Raw genomic sequence first — 14,665 nt, forward strand, 5'->3', positions numbered from 1 at the left:
GCTGCCCTCATTCATAACCAATTACAACCAGAACCCAAACCTTTACCTTAACTCTAGCTTCATGTCCACATCCCGGTTCAACCCTAACCCTAGCCTCAACTACAACCCTAACCTTAGCCTCAACTACAACCCTAACCCTAGCTTCATGTCCACATTCCAGTTCAACCCTAATCCTAGCCTCAACCACAACTACAACCCTTTCCTCAATCACAACCCAAACCCTAGCTTCATGTTCACACCCCAGTTCAACCTTAACCCTCAACCCCATCCTAACCCTAACCTTGGTTTATCTTACTCTAACCTACTTTGTACCCTACTTTTCTCTTTGGTGCTGAAGCTCAGCTCTACCTGGCTTTCCCTTTGACATGTGGTACAGGAGGTTGGCTCTGGGTAGCTCTGGCTCAGTTTAACCACTGATCCTCATCCCATTGATGTCATGGCAACATGGCACTCTCCGCACCTTAGCACACATGCACTCTCGCAAACACACACACAAACACAAACACATTCATGCTACATACACATCACAACTCTACCAGAATCATATTATTATTGTTAAATACTGCACAATTTAAACACTTGCCAATCCCCCCTTCCCCAAAACAACTGTAAATATTGGACAAAAATTGTGCCTCCCTGTATTATACTTACATGTATGCAAAACATTCTATTATATTTTACTGAAACATTGACTTTATGTTCGTATTTTATTATTTATCTTTGTTGCATTGTCGAGAAGGAACCTGCAAGTAAGCATTTCATTGGACAGTACGTGTATACCATGTGTATCTTGTACATACAGTACAACTAACAAAACTGGAAACTTGATAGAAATAGTGTTACTAGAATAACCACTAGGTGGCCATAGCTGCATTGGTTATAAGGTACAGTTCATTTGAACATAAAAAGATAGGATAATGAAAACATTGCCCATTTTGGCTTACCACTGTATTATGTTAATGGTACTTGGTTTAGCTTTGTGTCAATTTACTATGACAAAGAATTATGGCTAGAAAGGAGATGGAATTCTATTTATTTACATACTTTCTCTCCCTGTCCCTAACCTGTAGCTATCCCTTCTCTCCTTGTCCCTAACTTGTAGCTATCCATTCTGTCCCTAACTTGTAGCTATCCCTTCTCTCCCTGTCCCTAACCTGTAGCTATCCCTTCTCTCCTTGTCCCTAACTTGTAGCTATCCATTCTGCCCCTAACTTGTAGCTATCCCTTCTCTCCATGTCCCTAACCTGTAGCTATCCCTTCTCTCCCTGCCCCTAACCTGTAGCTATTCCTTCTCTCCCTATCCCTAACCTGTAGCTATCCCTTCTCTCCTTGTCCCTAACTTGTAGCTATCCCTTCTCTCCCTGTCCCTAACCTGTAGCTATCCCTTCTCTCCTTGTCCCTAACAACTTGTAGCTATCCATTCTGTCCCTAACTTGTAGCTATCCCTTCTCTCCATGTCCCTAACCTGTAGCTATCCCTTCTCTCCCTGTCCCTAACGTGTAGCTATCCCTTCTCTCCCTGTCCCTAACGTGTAGCTATTCCTTCTCTCCTTGTCCCTAACTTGTAGCTATCCATTCTGTCCCTAACCTGTAGCTATCCCTTCTCTCCCTGTAACTATCCCTGTCCCTAACCTGTAGCTATCCCTTCTGTCCCTAACCTGTAGCTATCCCTTCTATCCCTGTCCCTAACCTGTAGCTATCCCTTCTGTCCCTAACCTGTAGCTATCCCTTCTATCCCTGTAACTATCCCTGTCCCTAACCTGTAGCTATCCCTTCTGTCCCTAACCTGTAGCTATCCCTTCTATCCCTGTAACTATCCCTGTCCCTAACCTGTAGCTATCCCTTCTGTCCCTAACCTGTAGCTATCCCTTCTATCCCTGTAACTATCCCTGTCCCTAACCTGTAGCTATCCCTTCTGTCCCTAACCTGTAGCTATCCCTTCTGTCCCTAACCTGTAGCTATCCCTTCTTACATTTTCCTGTTGATCTGCTCATCATCTTCTACTTGTTATACACTCCAGTTTCACAAGAATAACATACATTAATAGGGAAAGGGAAATACCTAGTCAGTTCATCGCTTCATAGGCTTCACAATGCTTATGTTACAGTATTACAAGCAGTGGCGGGTTTAGGCATAGGCGACATGGGCAGCATCTTGCCGGGGTCGGCATGGGGCATCCGCACAAAAAATTAAATAAAAAAAATAGAAAAATACATAATATTCAGAATGGTGACATTTGCGCAATCGGTTTTCTATTGCTCATTTGCACGTCACGTCAATGATAGCATGTCACCGTGTGGGACTGTGGGTCAATTAACCTTGTCGGAGTGGGCGCCCTGATTCTAGTTTGTGAGCTAGCCAGGCTACTGCCTGGGAAGGTCTCGCACTCAGAAGTACAAGATGGGGAGGGGGCGGGGGTAGGCTGACCTCAGGTCTCCCCACTGGAAGCCCGGGGTAGGGGGAGCGGGGGAATCTATCAAATAGCGCACCTCTAACTTTGTACAGTACTAATGCAATTAGTTGTGCAATTTAGTTTGTGCGTTTCTTGTTTGAAGTGCAATAGTGTAATAATCAGGTTCTCTTCTTTATATGTGTGTTATTGTATTTGTTTATTTGTGTGATATAGGATTTGTGCAATTTAGTTTTATTTGTGTGATTTTTGTTAGCAATGGGGTAATAGTGTAATAATTTGATTCTCCTTTTTATTGTTACTTTTTCATATTTATTAGTCTTATTTTTGTATATATATTTATATCGTTTTAAATGTTATGATTATTTATTTGTGTTGTTCCAAATGTCTGAATAAAAATTACAGTTAGTGCAGAATGGTGCTTTTTTGGGGGGCTGAAGGGGAGTTCGCCCAGGGAGCCATACAAGCTAGAACCACCACTGATTACAAGTATAAGTGATCACATCTTTCAAATGAGCCTACTAGTTTGACAAATTAGCCTGCTGATGACTATAGCTAGAGGTTTATGGCTCTGTCTGACAGAGTTGTCCCTGGTTCAATCACAGTACACATAGTTGTTGGACATGATGTAGGCCAGAGTTCCCCCAAAGTTTTCTGAGAACCCCCCCCCCCCCCAAAAAAAGAACACACCTACCATGTATAAATACTTGTATTGTTGTATAAATTGTTGTATAAATACTGAACAAAAATATAAACGCAACAATTTCAACGATTTTACTGAGTTACAGTTCATATTAGGATATCAGTCAATTGAAATAAATAAATTAGGCCCTAATCTTTGGATTTTATATGACTGGAAGGGGCGCAGCCATTGGTGGGCCTAGGCCCACCCACTTGGGAGCCAGACCCACCCACTGCGGAGCCAGGCCCAGCCAGTCAGAATTAGTTTTTCCCCATGAATGGCTTTATTACAGACATAAGTATTCCTCAGTGTCATCAGCTGTCTGGGTTGCTGGTCTCAGATGATACCGCAGTTGAAGAAGCCAGAGGTGGGCTGGCGTGGTTGCACGTGGTCTGCTGGTTGGACGTAATGCCAAATTGTCTAAAATTATGTTGGAGGTGGCTTATGGTAGAGAAATTAACATTTCATTCTCTGGCAATGGCTCTTGTCGACATTCCTGCTGTCAGTATGCCAAATGCAGGCTCCCTCAAAACTTCAGACATCTGACTTTGTGTTGTGTGATAAAACTGCACATTAAATAACGCCTTTTATTGCCCCCAGCACAATGTGCAACTGTGTAATGAATGATCATGCTGTTTAATCACTTTCTTGATATGCCACACCTGTCAAGGTGGATGGATAATCTTGGTAAAGGATAAATGCTCACTAACAGGGAGGTAAACAAATTTGTGCGCACAATTTGAGAGAAACAAGGTTTTTGTGTGTATGGAACATTTCTGGGATTTTTATTTCAGTTCATGAAACATGGGCCCAACTCTTTACATGTTGCGTTTATATTTTTGTTCAGTATATATCTGTTTTTGTTGGACATAAAAGACTGTAAAAACACCAGCAAATCAGCTCCAAGTGATTTACATTTTGGAAATCTGTTCCAAAGTATTCCCACGCATAACAGAGATATAATGTATGTGATTTTATACAAATTTAAGCAAGGTTGAAATTATTATGTTTTAGTCAAATATTATATCTGTCGGGGTTTATTGCGGTCAATCTGCAGTCTACAAATGATTTGTAATTATGTTCCGGCCCCTAAACATCCGCTGAAGAAAAAATCGGCGCACGACTTAATCTACTGTATTTCATGATCCCTGATGTAGACAGGCCTACTATGCGTTTATGACATGTGAAATCTAAATCTCACATGACATCTAAGGATTACTGACTGTATAAGATGTGATATAAAAAAATATATACTGTTTCGTTTTTTCCACACCCTTTGTATTTTTATTGTGATCCACTCACCACCATGCATGGAAGTACAGTAGCCTAGTAGACTGCTAGCCTCAAAAGGAGGGGCGACGCGGACGCGCGCCCAAGGTTCGCATGCTCACGCGCATGGGTGAAACGCTTGCAATTCGCATGTCAGCTGTGGCAAGAAACTTCATGAACCCTCGACTATGCCGTGATAGTACTTGAATTGTTTTCGTTTTTATCTCACGTTTTTAAACACCTGGTGTTTTCTCTAGGAGTTCATATTTTTATAATTTTTTCAGTATGGTCTTAAACGCAAAAACATGGAATTTATCTCTGTGTGGAAACTAACGTGGGGTTCATATCTCACCGCTCTTTTGCGTTCCATCGTTCGGGAGTGCTGCATACAGGATACTGCAGCAAGTCTTTGAAAGGATATTTGCCATTAAAAGAGACTTTACCATTGAGTTTCTTTTTCAGTCAGTATTGGATAACAGAATACACATTTTCACTACAGTTTTGGGAAGATAAACAGTCCATACAGTGCTGAAAATGGAGACTGTCATTGAAAGAGAATGCAGTGCACTCGGAGGACTTTTTCAAACAGTGATAGGCGACATGAAGGTAACACCTTGGGGACTAATTCATGAATTGTTTATTTTAATATTTATTTAGGCTTCGTAGGGTATTGTTTGTCTTTTTATGTTCTATAGAATAATACGTTTTGTTGATATGGCAGTACGTGCCCTTATATGTTGACACCTACTGTAATCGGTGTGACATTGACTGTGATAGATAAATGGCATGCAATTACATTTGATGTTGCAGATAACCATATAAATTCAAAGAGTGGCAGTCTGGGAAATGATTGTGTACAGCCTAGGCTGCATGCTTTGCTAATTGTACATTTAGGCTAGCTATTAAATTGCGCTCACTGAGGGACTGCATAGAATATAGGTCCGTCCGCATGGTAGGTGTGTTCTGATTCATTGACATTGAGCGGGTGCATATAAAAGGCTAAATGATCCAGGATATGGATTAGAATAGAACGCTCTAATCCACTTCAAGCAAGTAGCAGTAAATGCATGTCCTGAAGGTTTGTTTCCCCTTGACTCTTGTTCTGGGGAAAGCAAGAAAATATGTGTCACTGTTGAGATCAGGAACTCATTTAGGCTACGCATCTCTTTTATTTAGCTTCCTCATAAACTCAAGTTAGAAATGAAAAAAATTATATTTTTGTCACAATGTCATCTCAGAAGGAAGCATGACAATTTGTATTTTCTATGCTTAGCCTATTAATCAGTGATAAAAATGTATTAATAAGCAGATTGCCGACTGTGCCCCCAGTCTGCCCCAAAGTGGCAGAGTGCCTATTCACACCTGTTCCTCTGATAACGGAATGCGGGGAAATGGTGGCAGATGACTTCAAAAGGGTGTGAACTGTGAAGTTTTGCTGAGTGCAACAGAGAGCCACCATTTGGGTTTGTGGTAGATACGTGTTTGATGTAGGAGAATAGAGTTTTAGATTGGGATTCCAACCAACTGAAAACCATGATGTCCATGATCTGGTTTGAGAAATTTTTGTAAAGCCATGTAACCAAGTCCACTTAACTAAAAATTACTTCTGAGAAATAAAGGGCAGACCATTTAAGAAATAGGCTACTTTTGTAGATAGTGATGACAACAAATGCTTTTCAATTGTCTAACGTTAGGCTGAAATACAGTGCATTCGGGAAGGATTCAGACCATATTCTAAAATTGATTAAAGTCATGTTTTTCCTCATCAATCTACACACAATACCCCATAATGACAAAGCAAAAACAGGTTTTTAGATTTTTTTTCAAATTTATAAAAAAATTAAACAGAAACACCTTATTTACATAAGTATTCAGACCCTTTGCTATGAAACTCGAAATTGAGCTCAGGTGCATCCGGTTTCAATTGATCATCCTTGAGATGTTTCTACAACTTGATTGGAGTCCACCTGTTGTAAATGTAATTGATTGGACATGATTTGTAAAGGCACACACCTGTCTATATAAGGTCCCACAGTTGACAGTGCATGTCAGAGCAAAAACCACGCCATGAGGTCAAAGGAATTGTCAGTAGAGCTTCGAGACAGGATTGTGCCGAGGCACAGATCTGTGGAAGGTTACCAAAAAATGTCTGCGGCATTGAAGGTCCCCAAGAACACAATGGCCCACATCATTCTTAAATTTAAGAAGTTTGGAACCACCAAGACTCTTCCTAGAGATGGCCGCCCAGCCAAACTGAGCAAAAGGGAGAACCTTCCAGAAGGACAACCATCTCTGCAGCACTCCACCAATCAGGCTTTTATGGTAGATTGGCCAGACGGAAGCCACAGCTCAGTAAAAGGCACATGACAGACCACTTGGAGTTTGCCAAAAGGGACCTAAAGGACTCTCAGACCATGAGAAACAAGATTCTCTAGTCTGAATGAATCCCAGATGTCACTCTTTGGCCTGAATGCCAAGCGTCACGTCTGGAGGAAACCTGGCACCATCCCTACGGTGAAGCATGGTGGTGGCAGCATCATGCTGTGGGGATGTTTTTCGGCAGCAGGGACTGGGAGACTAGTCAGGATCGAGGCAAAGATGAACAGAGAAAATTACAGAGACCCTTGATGAAAACCTGCTCCAGAGCGCTCAGGACCTCAGACTGGGGTGAGGTTCACCTTCCAACAGGACAACGACCCTAAGCACACAGCCAAGATGGCACAGGATTTGCTTCGGGACAAGTCTCTAAATGTCCTTGAGTGGCCCAGCCAGAGCCCGGACTTGAACCCGATCGAACATCTCTGGAGAGACCTGAAAATAGGTGTGCAGCGACACTCCCCATCCAACCTGACAGAGCTTGAGAGGATCTGCAGAGAAGAATGGGAGAAACTCCCCAAATACAGGTGTGCCAAGCTTATAGCGTCATACCCAAGATGACTCAAGGCTGTAATCACTGCCGAAGGTGCTTCAACAAAGTACAGAGTAAAGGGTCTGAATACTTATGTAAATGTGATATTTCCGTTTTAAATGTTTTATACACTTGCTCAAATAAAATAAACTGTTTTTGCTTTGTCCTTATGGGGTAATGTGTGTAGATTGAGGGGGGGGAAAAACGATTTAATCCATTTTAGAATAAGAATATGTAACAAAATGTGGAAAAAGTCAAGGTGTCTGAATACTTTCCGAATGCACTGTATGTTCATTCATGATAGCCTTCTACAGCCATTTCAGACATGTTTCTCTGGACCTGTGTAATAAACCATTTTCGTAGGTGGAGGGCTTTTCCAAAGGGCACCATGAATTATACTCTTGTCTGCTGGCTCATGTTTACATGTGTGGGTGGGGATTGTCTATGTGTGCCTATATTTGCTCGCCAATATTTGTGCTTAAATTGAATCAGCGTGCTGGTTGGTGTGTGTGTGAGTGTTAATACATAATTTAGATACTGTTAACACATCTCTTCTTGTGTAAGCAGACATATTACCATTCATTTGGTAAACTGGAACCAATTTTCCATGCTTTTTCTGAGCTCCAAGCGTATTTTAAACAGAGTATAAAAACTGCAGTAGGAATGACAAAAATCATGGAATTCAGTGCTAATTGAATAATGTCACAATATAAAGGTTCTATAAAGGTTGATATTTAGGTTTTATTTGTGAGTTATCTGAACATAGGGGCTGGTTTCTGGACACAAATTAAGCCTATTCCATGACTAAAATACATAAGCTACTCAATGGAGAGTCTAGGACTATTTTTAGTCTAGGACTAGGTTTAAAACGTGTCTGGGAAATCAGCCCAAATCAGCCCATACGATACAATATACTTTATTGTCCATTTACATGGAAATTCATTTTTTGACGTCAGCATACAAATACACATGCAAATACGTACATGCAGTACGGAAAACTAGGAAGTTAATACACAAGTCACACATGAACATTTCCACATATTCAAAGTCTCTGCAGCGTACTGTCCAACCGTGCATTGGGTCAACATCTGTCCTATGTCCCACTGTTCAGCATCCTGATGGAATGAAACTTGGCCTGCTCCTATTCTTACTGAACAGTGGGGACCCTTAATCTCCTTCTGGAGGGCAGCAGCTCAAAATGTTTTATTCTCTATTACCCATTCAATGTATACATGTTTGAGCACCATTACATTATTAATCTGTTGGCTCGAGGTTGAAGGTAATGCTATTGAGAGCATTGGATGAAGGCCTACTTTGGTTTATTAATCAGTATTTGATGGGTCATCATAATCACTCTGGCTAAAATAATCCTCTCACTGGGGGGGGGGGGGGGGGGAATTACTCGATGAATCATAGAACGGTAATGGATAGAAGAGATACAAAGCAGAGCTCTAGGGTTTATGACCATAAGTTGATGGATCCATGAGAAGTCTTGTTGAATATGGAGCCCATTTCATTTCTGAGATGAGCACCATGCATCAGAAGTGCCTGAATCAAAGCCTGATCTTTTTGTTTGCATGATTCATGCATTTAAATTCACTGCGTTTATGCATGCATTGCATTGAATCTGAAATGCCATTTGCGATGCTGAAATGATGATCTCTCAGTAGGAAATCAACACATACTGCAGAAGCCATATTAAGTGGGTGGCATGGTGAATTCATGCAGTGCATATTTCATGGTATTCCTCGCCCGGTGATGTAAATAATGTCGGCGGGTGCCAGGGAGATTGAAGTGCAGCGTCATTGCCTCAGTCCTGTTGTCACGGTAACCACAGTGGAGGGCTAGTGCTGTGGAGGAACAAACGGGGTCTGAGTGGGGCGCTGAGAGACGGCAGACGGCAGACGTCACACGTATTACTCCTCTCCGGGGGGTTGGGCTAGGGCACTAATCAATCACTCAAGAAATATCACCTTGACAATGACAAGTCTGACGGTGTTCTATCTGGTTAACCCCACCGCCCCATAATCTGATTGTTCGGCCCCATTATCAACTCATGGTTGCTATCCTGTCCGATCACAGTAAAAAGACCTATAGTAAGCATTACCTGCTGTGTTTTCTATGTTTAAAACAGTAGGGTTGGGGGCAGTTATTTGAATAATTCAGAAAATGAATTGAAAAGCAGTTCTCGAATCTAAAATTCGCTATGTTCAGGTTTTACTCAAAGAGTGGAGGAAATTGAGCTGGAATTGAATTAACCCACCTAAGCGGTTTAACCCCTGTCGTCCTGTGCAGATCTCTTCATCAGTCATGGACACACATACGTACGTGTGCACACACATCCACACACACACACACACACACCTAAGAAGACACTTGCGTTTGCCCACTCAGCGAGCATGTCACTCCCAGATAGAGGTCGTTCGTTACCTGTTGACATCCACAGCCTCTAGCCTTCCAGCTGTAGTGAGGCCTTGTTAGCTTGACCCAGACTGCCCTGGTGAGATGTTTTCTACATGGCCCCCCAGACCATAGCTGGCTAGCTACCGCTCTGGCCTTTCACCACCACAGCCCTGCATTTAGATGTTAGAGGCCTGGGAAGAGAGGACTATGCGCTTCAACCGGAGGCCAACAGGTCTTTAAACAGGCAGGCTAACCTACTGTCAACCTCTGTGATGATGAAAAACTACGAGAAGCGTCTTGAAGGCTTCTTATGATGTTTGAAGTCTATTCCACTTTTTTAGAACTCTTCGGTTTACTGTAGTTCAACTTCGCTCATGGTAGCCTACATTCTCAACAGAGATACCGCAATGCAGTACTGGGACTTTGAATTGAACCCAATTTGATCCTTACTGTATCATATGCCTGTGGGCTATTGTTTACGTACAGTGAGAGTGGGGTCTACAATCTCAGTATGGGCCTATGGATTCACTTTATTGATCTCTCCCATTGTTGCTCTTTTATCTGAGAATTGATCAGATATGAGCTTGCGGACATGTTGCACTATAAGTGTGTTTGTGTGTGGACGCTTCATCCTCACACTTTCTCCTTTTATCTCCTCAGAGCAGTTACCCGGTGTGGGATGACTTCATCAGCAAGGCCGGGAAGCTACAATCACAGCTCAGGTAAACAAACAAACAAACACATACTATACTGTGTGTCTCTATTTTTCCGAATACACACACGCATGCACACACACACTCCATTTACCCAACCTCCTCATAAAAAAAACCAATCCCTCTTCAAATGTTCTTTGTTATCTGTCTAGAAGATTGTCACACACACCCCGGCCTGGTCTTGTCAGCCTGTTTCTGGATCATTGGGCTTGGCACCGGCTTACAGTTGTGCACAGTCACAGCTGAAGGTCATGCGAGTGAAAAAATAAATTAACCTTTCATCAACTTAGATTAATGATCAAATCATAAAGTCATTATCTCAGGACGCTAGATCAGCGCGGCGCGCCAGAAGCTTTTATTATAACCCAGGGTTACACTGGGTTAACCCGCTGAAAAACGTCTATACTTCGTCGTCCCGCTGCGGTGTGGTGGGAAAAAAGTGTTCCTGAGAAATCCTACCATTTACTCTCCACAGGTAGAGCAAAATATTACAAACAGTACATGCATTTTTCTAGTTGAATATTCTTAAGCTCTTTCTCACCACATGGTACATTTTTATTTGTTATTTTTTTTATTTAACCTTTATTTAACTAGGCAAGGCAGTTAAGAATTTACAATGACGGCCTACCCTGGCTAGACCCGGACGACGCTGGGCCAATTGTGCGCTGCCCTATGGGACTCCCGATCACGGCCAGATGTGATACAGCCTGGATTCGAACCAGGGACTGTAGTGGCGCCTCTTGCTCTGAGATGCAGTGCCTTGACCGCTGCGCCATTCGGGAGCCCAAAAATGGTGTGTCTACAATAGCTTGTGTGTGAAGCCATTTTTTTGCATCTGTGTACTGCACCATGCATGTACGTGCTTACGTGACACACACCTCTGCAATCTAAAACAGTAGCAGTGCACCAACTGCATGTGAAAGGAAGTGAGTTCCGGCGTGCCAAAGGGCAGATGTCCAAACCCTCTGCAGTTCCAATTGTGTGTAATCTAGTCTGGGTGTTTTCCTAACATCGCTTTAAAGGAGAATTTTGCTTTTTTAAATGGCATCTTATAAAAGGGTCCAGACCCTTTTTTAGCGATTCACTTCCTCATCCTCGTTGTGCAGTACGGAGGTTCTGAAAAAAACATGAATAAATGCTCCAAAAACACCCACACATGTCCTTTTTAGTTTCTCAAAAAACAAGTGTCTGGACCCTTCTCAACTTGCCATTTACATCAACAATTTTAATTGGGTTTATTATTTTTTAAATACCTCATGTGAATGTAGAGTATACAAGCCTACTCTTTAGGTTATCGTGCTCTGCTTTAAATAACTAAGAATGCATGCCTCCACTTAGCCTTGTGTTTTTCTGAGCTTAAATTAGTCATTACTTCATTAAGAATGAGAGAAAAGCAACGTTTCGATTGCACATTATACAATAGAGTACCATCATGCAGCATGTGGCTCAGTTGCATTTCCTGAAATGATTTATGACATCAAATTGGATGATGATACCTTGCCTACCTACTGAATTCAATTTCAGCTTAGTTTCTTGTCAACAAAGGTCAGTCTCTACTTGATATAATTTCAAGGATGTCTGGAACAGACACTTTACTAATGGATTTGTTTCTCTGGCTGCATGATAATCTCAAAATGCATAAACGCAAGGGCATAGAGGTAAAAAGGCCTCAACAATCATCTAGGTTAAATCTACCGTGACCCCTTTATCCACACATTTGTACCCCCATGGTGGTTGCTTTTGGTTACCACCTAAGGGGGTTTGAAATTGTGTAAATATGGGGATGGTTGAAGGTTAACATTTTCATATTGTTGGATGGTGAATACTCATAAAAGGTAAAGCAAAAAATGGGAATCTAATTGGATTCAACCCCAGTCTTTCCCCTAGTTCATTTTCCAGGAGGGGCGCAAAGGCCTCCAAAACAACATGCGTCCCCCCATCCTGGCTCTCTGGCATCAAATTCTAAATTGAAACCAATAGAAACCCATACTCTTTTAGGGGGGGGGGCAACAGAGCTAGATGGAGGGACCCAACCCACCTATACAATTGTAGGGGTAACACAGACCCAAACATGACCAGACTACTAACCCTTTCCCTGAGCATATGGAGCTACTAGTGAAGTGATTCAAAGCGTGGTAAATATGAGTGTTGTATGGTTGTTGGCCTATATTGTACATATGGTATGTTCTGCTGTCAATAACAATCAGAATGGTGACCAGCTGTGTCTGTCATCTTCCAGGACGACAGTTGTCGCGGTAGCCGCCTTCCTGGATGCCTTTCAGAAAGTGGCTGATCTGGCAACCGGCAGCAGAGGTAAGCAGATGTGCCTCATAGCCGGGGGGCTATGAAGTGTGTGTGGTTTGGAGGGCGAATGGCAGTGGGGTATTTGTGGGGGCTGGTTGTGATGCTAAGGACATGTTTTCTCCGTGTTGCTGTTGTAGTCTTTCATGTTCTATACATGTATAAGAGTCTGGTTGTCTTGATCATTTACAATGATTTCCAAAGATCCACATCACAGTAATGTATATGTCCCTCTTTAGCCAGCTCTCTGCTTAGCCTTTCATTTGGACTTCAAAGAGCCACTAATAGTCATGCTCACTCACCCTCCTGTTAACCTCTTAACCTCTAACCTGACATGCTGGCAGACACTTGAACCCTGAGCTGTCCACATCATTGATGGATGCATGTACAGTATATCCATGTCTTGGAAACTGAAGTGTACATACCCAGTATCCTAATACACTATGGACGCGTCTTCGTCAACGAACAGCTAAATGTCAACATAACTGGAGCTGCCTTGTCATTTCTGAAAGCATGATACTACCTAACTGACGATGTGAGGAATATTTTGGCCATACACACTTTTATGTGGTAATAGTTAGCGTATTACATTTATGACAGCCTTACGAATGCTATATGAATGTCTTCTTAAGGAGTAGACTCGCTCACCTTCAACAATCTGAACTGTCAAGCTTCCATCAGCAGGAATTGGGGTTATAATGTGGTTGACAGAGTGGTTGTAACATGCAGGAAGGGGTGGTTTGTGGTTAGGTCAGGGTTGGTCTGTCTGCCCACTACAGAGCCCTGTCATGATCACTGACTGTCACAGTGACAAAGCGAGCCACAATCAGGCAGTCACTCATCACTTAGCTAATTTAAGGGCTAGTAGGTCAGTGGAGCGTTGTCATGTAATGTGAAGGGTGTCACATCTTAAATTGGTTCCTAGAACTGTCATGTTCCCTCAAACACTTGAAGTTTTTCCAGTGTAAACACGAGAAGATGGTTCAAAAACACGACCGCACCTTCCTGGGCGGTTGAACCGCGAATTGTGGTTGTCGTCGCTTCTGTGACGGTGCAGGTTTGTTGTGAGACCACTTTTATGTGTTGAGACTGAGCACCTCAAGAGAGGGTTTACAGTTGAAGTCGACAGAGAGTGCATGTCCTGAATAGAATGGACTTCCTTTGGAGACTTTTGTCACTTTAAGTGGTAAGGTGGGATACACGACAATGGACAGAGTGAAGTGTGAATGGTGACCTCCTTTTCCACTCCTCTCCTTCTTTTTCTCCCTCCTTTCTCTGTCAGAGTCAAGGCTGTTTCAATAACATGTAGACTCATACCCACAGCGATTACCAAGGTTTTAGGCCATAACAAAGGAAATGCATTGGCCTTTATTATCAATATGTAAAATAAATAATTTCATTATTAAAACCCCTCTGATTCTTCAGTAATATGATCTCATCCCTTCCGATCCAAATACATGCTTTTCAATACCTCACTCACTTTATTCAGTCCTATAATGTTTATTGGTTCTGGCTGCCATAGATTTAGTTTAATCCTACATAAGCTACATAACCCTATTTATACATGTCCACGTATGTATATCCTGCTGTATATTATCACAGCTAGTCAGTCAGACGCTCACAAGTCAAAGGCCACAGTTGGAGGCCTTTCAGGCCACAGTTGGAGGCCTTTCAACACAAAGGATGAAAGGTCAACATCTGACGATACCTTTCAACTGTGTAGGTGTATGGGAATATCAACCCAGCGCAGGGAGGAGTCACAGTGGAAATAGCCACGAGTAAAAAATAAAAGCATTTTCTTATACTGAGCACCTCAATCCAGTTTGTCTATGTGATTTCTTTCAAAACCAGTTTTATAATAGAATATTGTAAATCTATTATATAGTATTGCCTAGGAGAGAGATTCTGAACTGGTGGTTCAAAAAAGGTTTTGAATGTGTCACGGTTGTCTGAGTAAATAAATGACATAAACTAGGTGGG

General features: G+C 42.2%; 1 protein-coding gene across 1 annotated transcript in view; it reads left to right on the forward strand.

Annotated features, from left to right (window-relative positions):
• The first annotated feature begins 4,894 nt into the window (after window positions 1–4,894).
• LOC120026812 (protein MTSS 1-like) overlaps window positions 4,895–14,665 on the forward strand; it is a 48,735-nt gene continuing 38,964 nt past the window's right edge. Inside the window, exons 1-3 of the mRNA XM_038971526.1 lie at window positions 4,895–4,966; window positions 10,332–10,393; window positions 12,624–12,697. Of these exons, the coding sequence (XP_038827454.1) occupies window positions 4,895–4,966; window positions 10,332–10,393; window positions 12,624–12,697 (208 nt within the window). The remainder of the gene's footprint in view (window positions 4,967–10,331; window positions 10,394–12,623; window positions 12,698–14,665) is intronic.

The sequence above is a fragment of the Salvelinus namaycush genome, chromosome 32, assembly GCF_016432855.1.
Source record: "Salvelinus namaycush isolate Seneca chromosome 32, SaNama_1.0, whole genome shotgun sequence".
Lineage (NCBI taxonomy): Eukaryota > Metazoa > Chordata > Actinopteri > Salmoniformes > Salmonidae > Salvelinus > Salvelinus namaycush.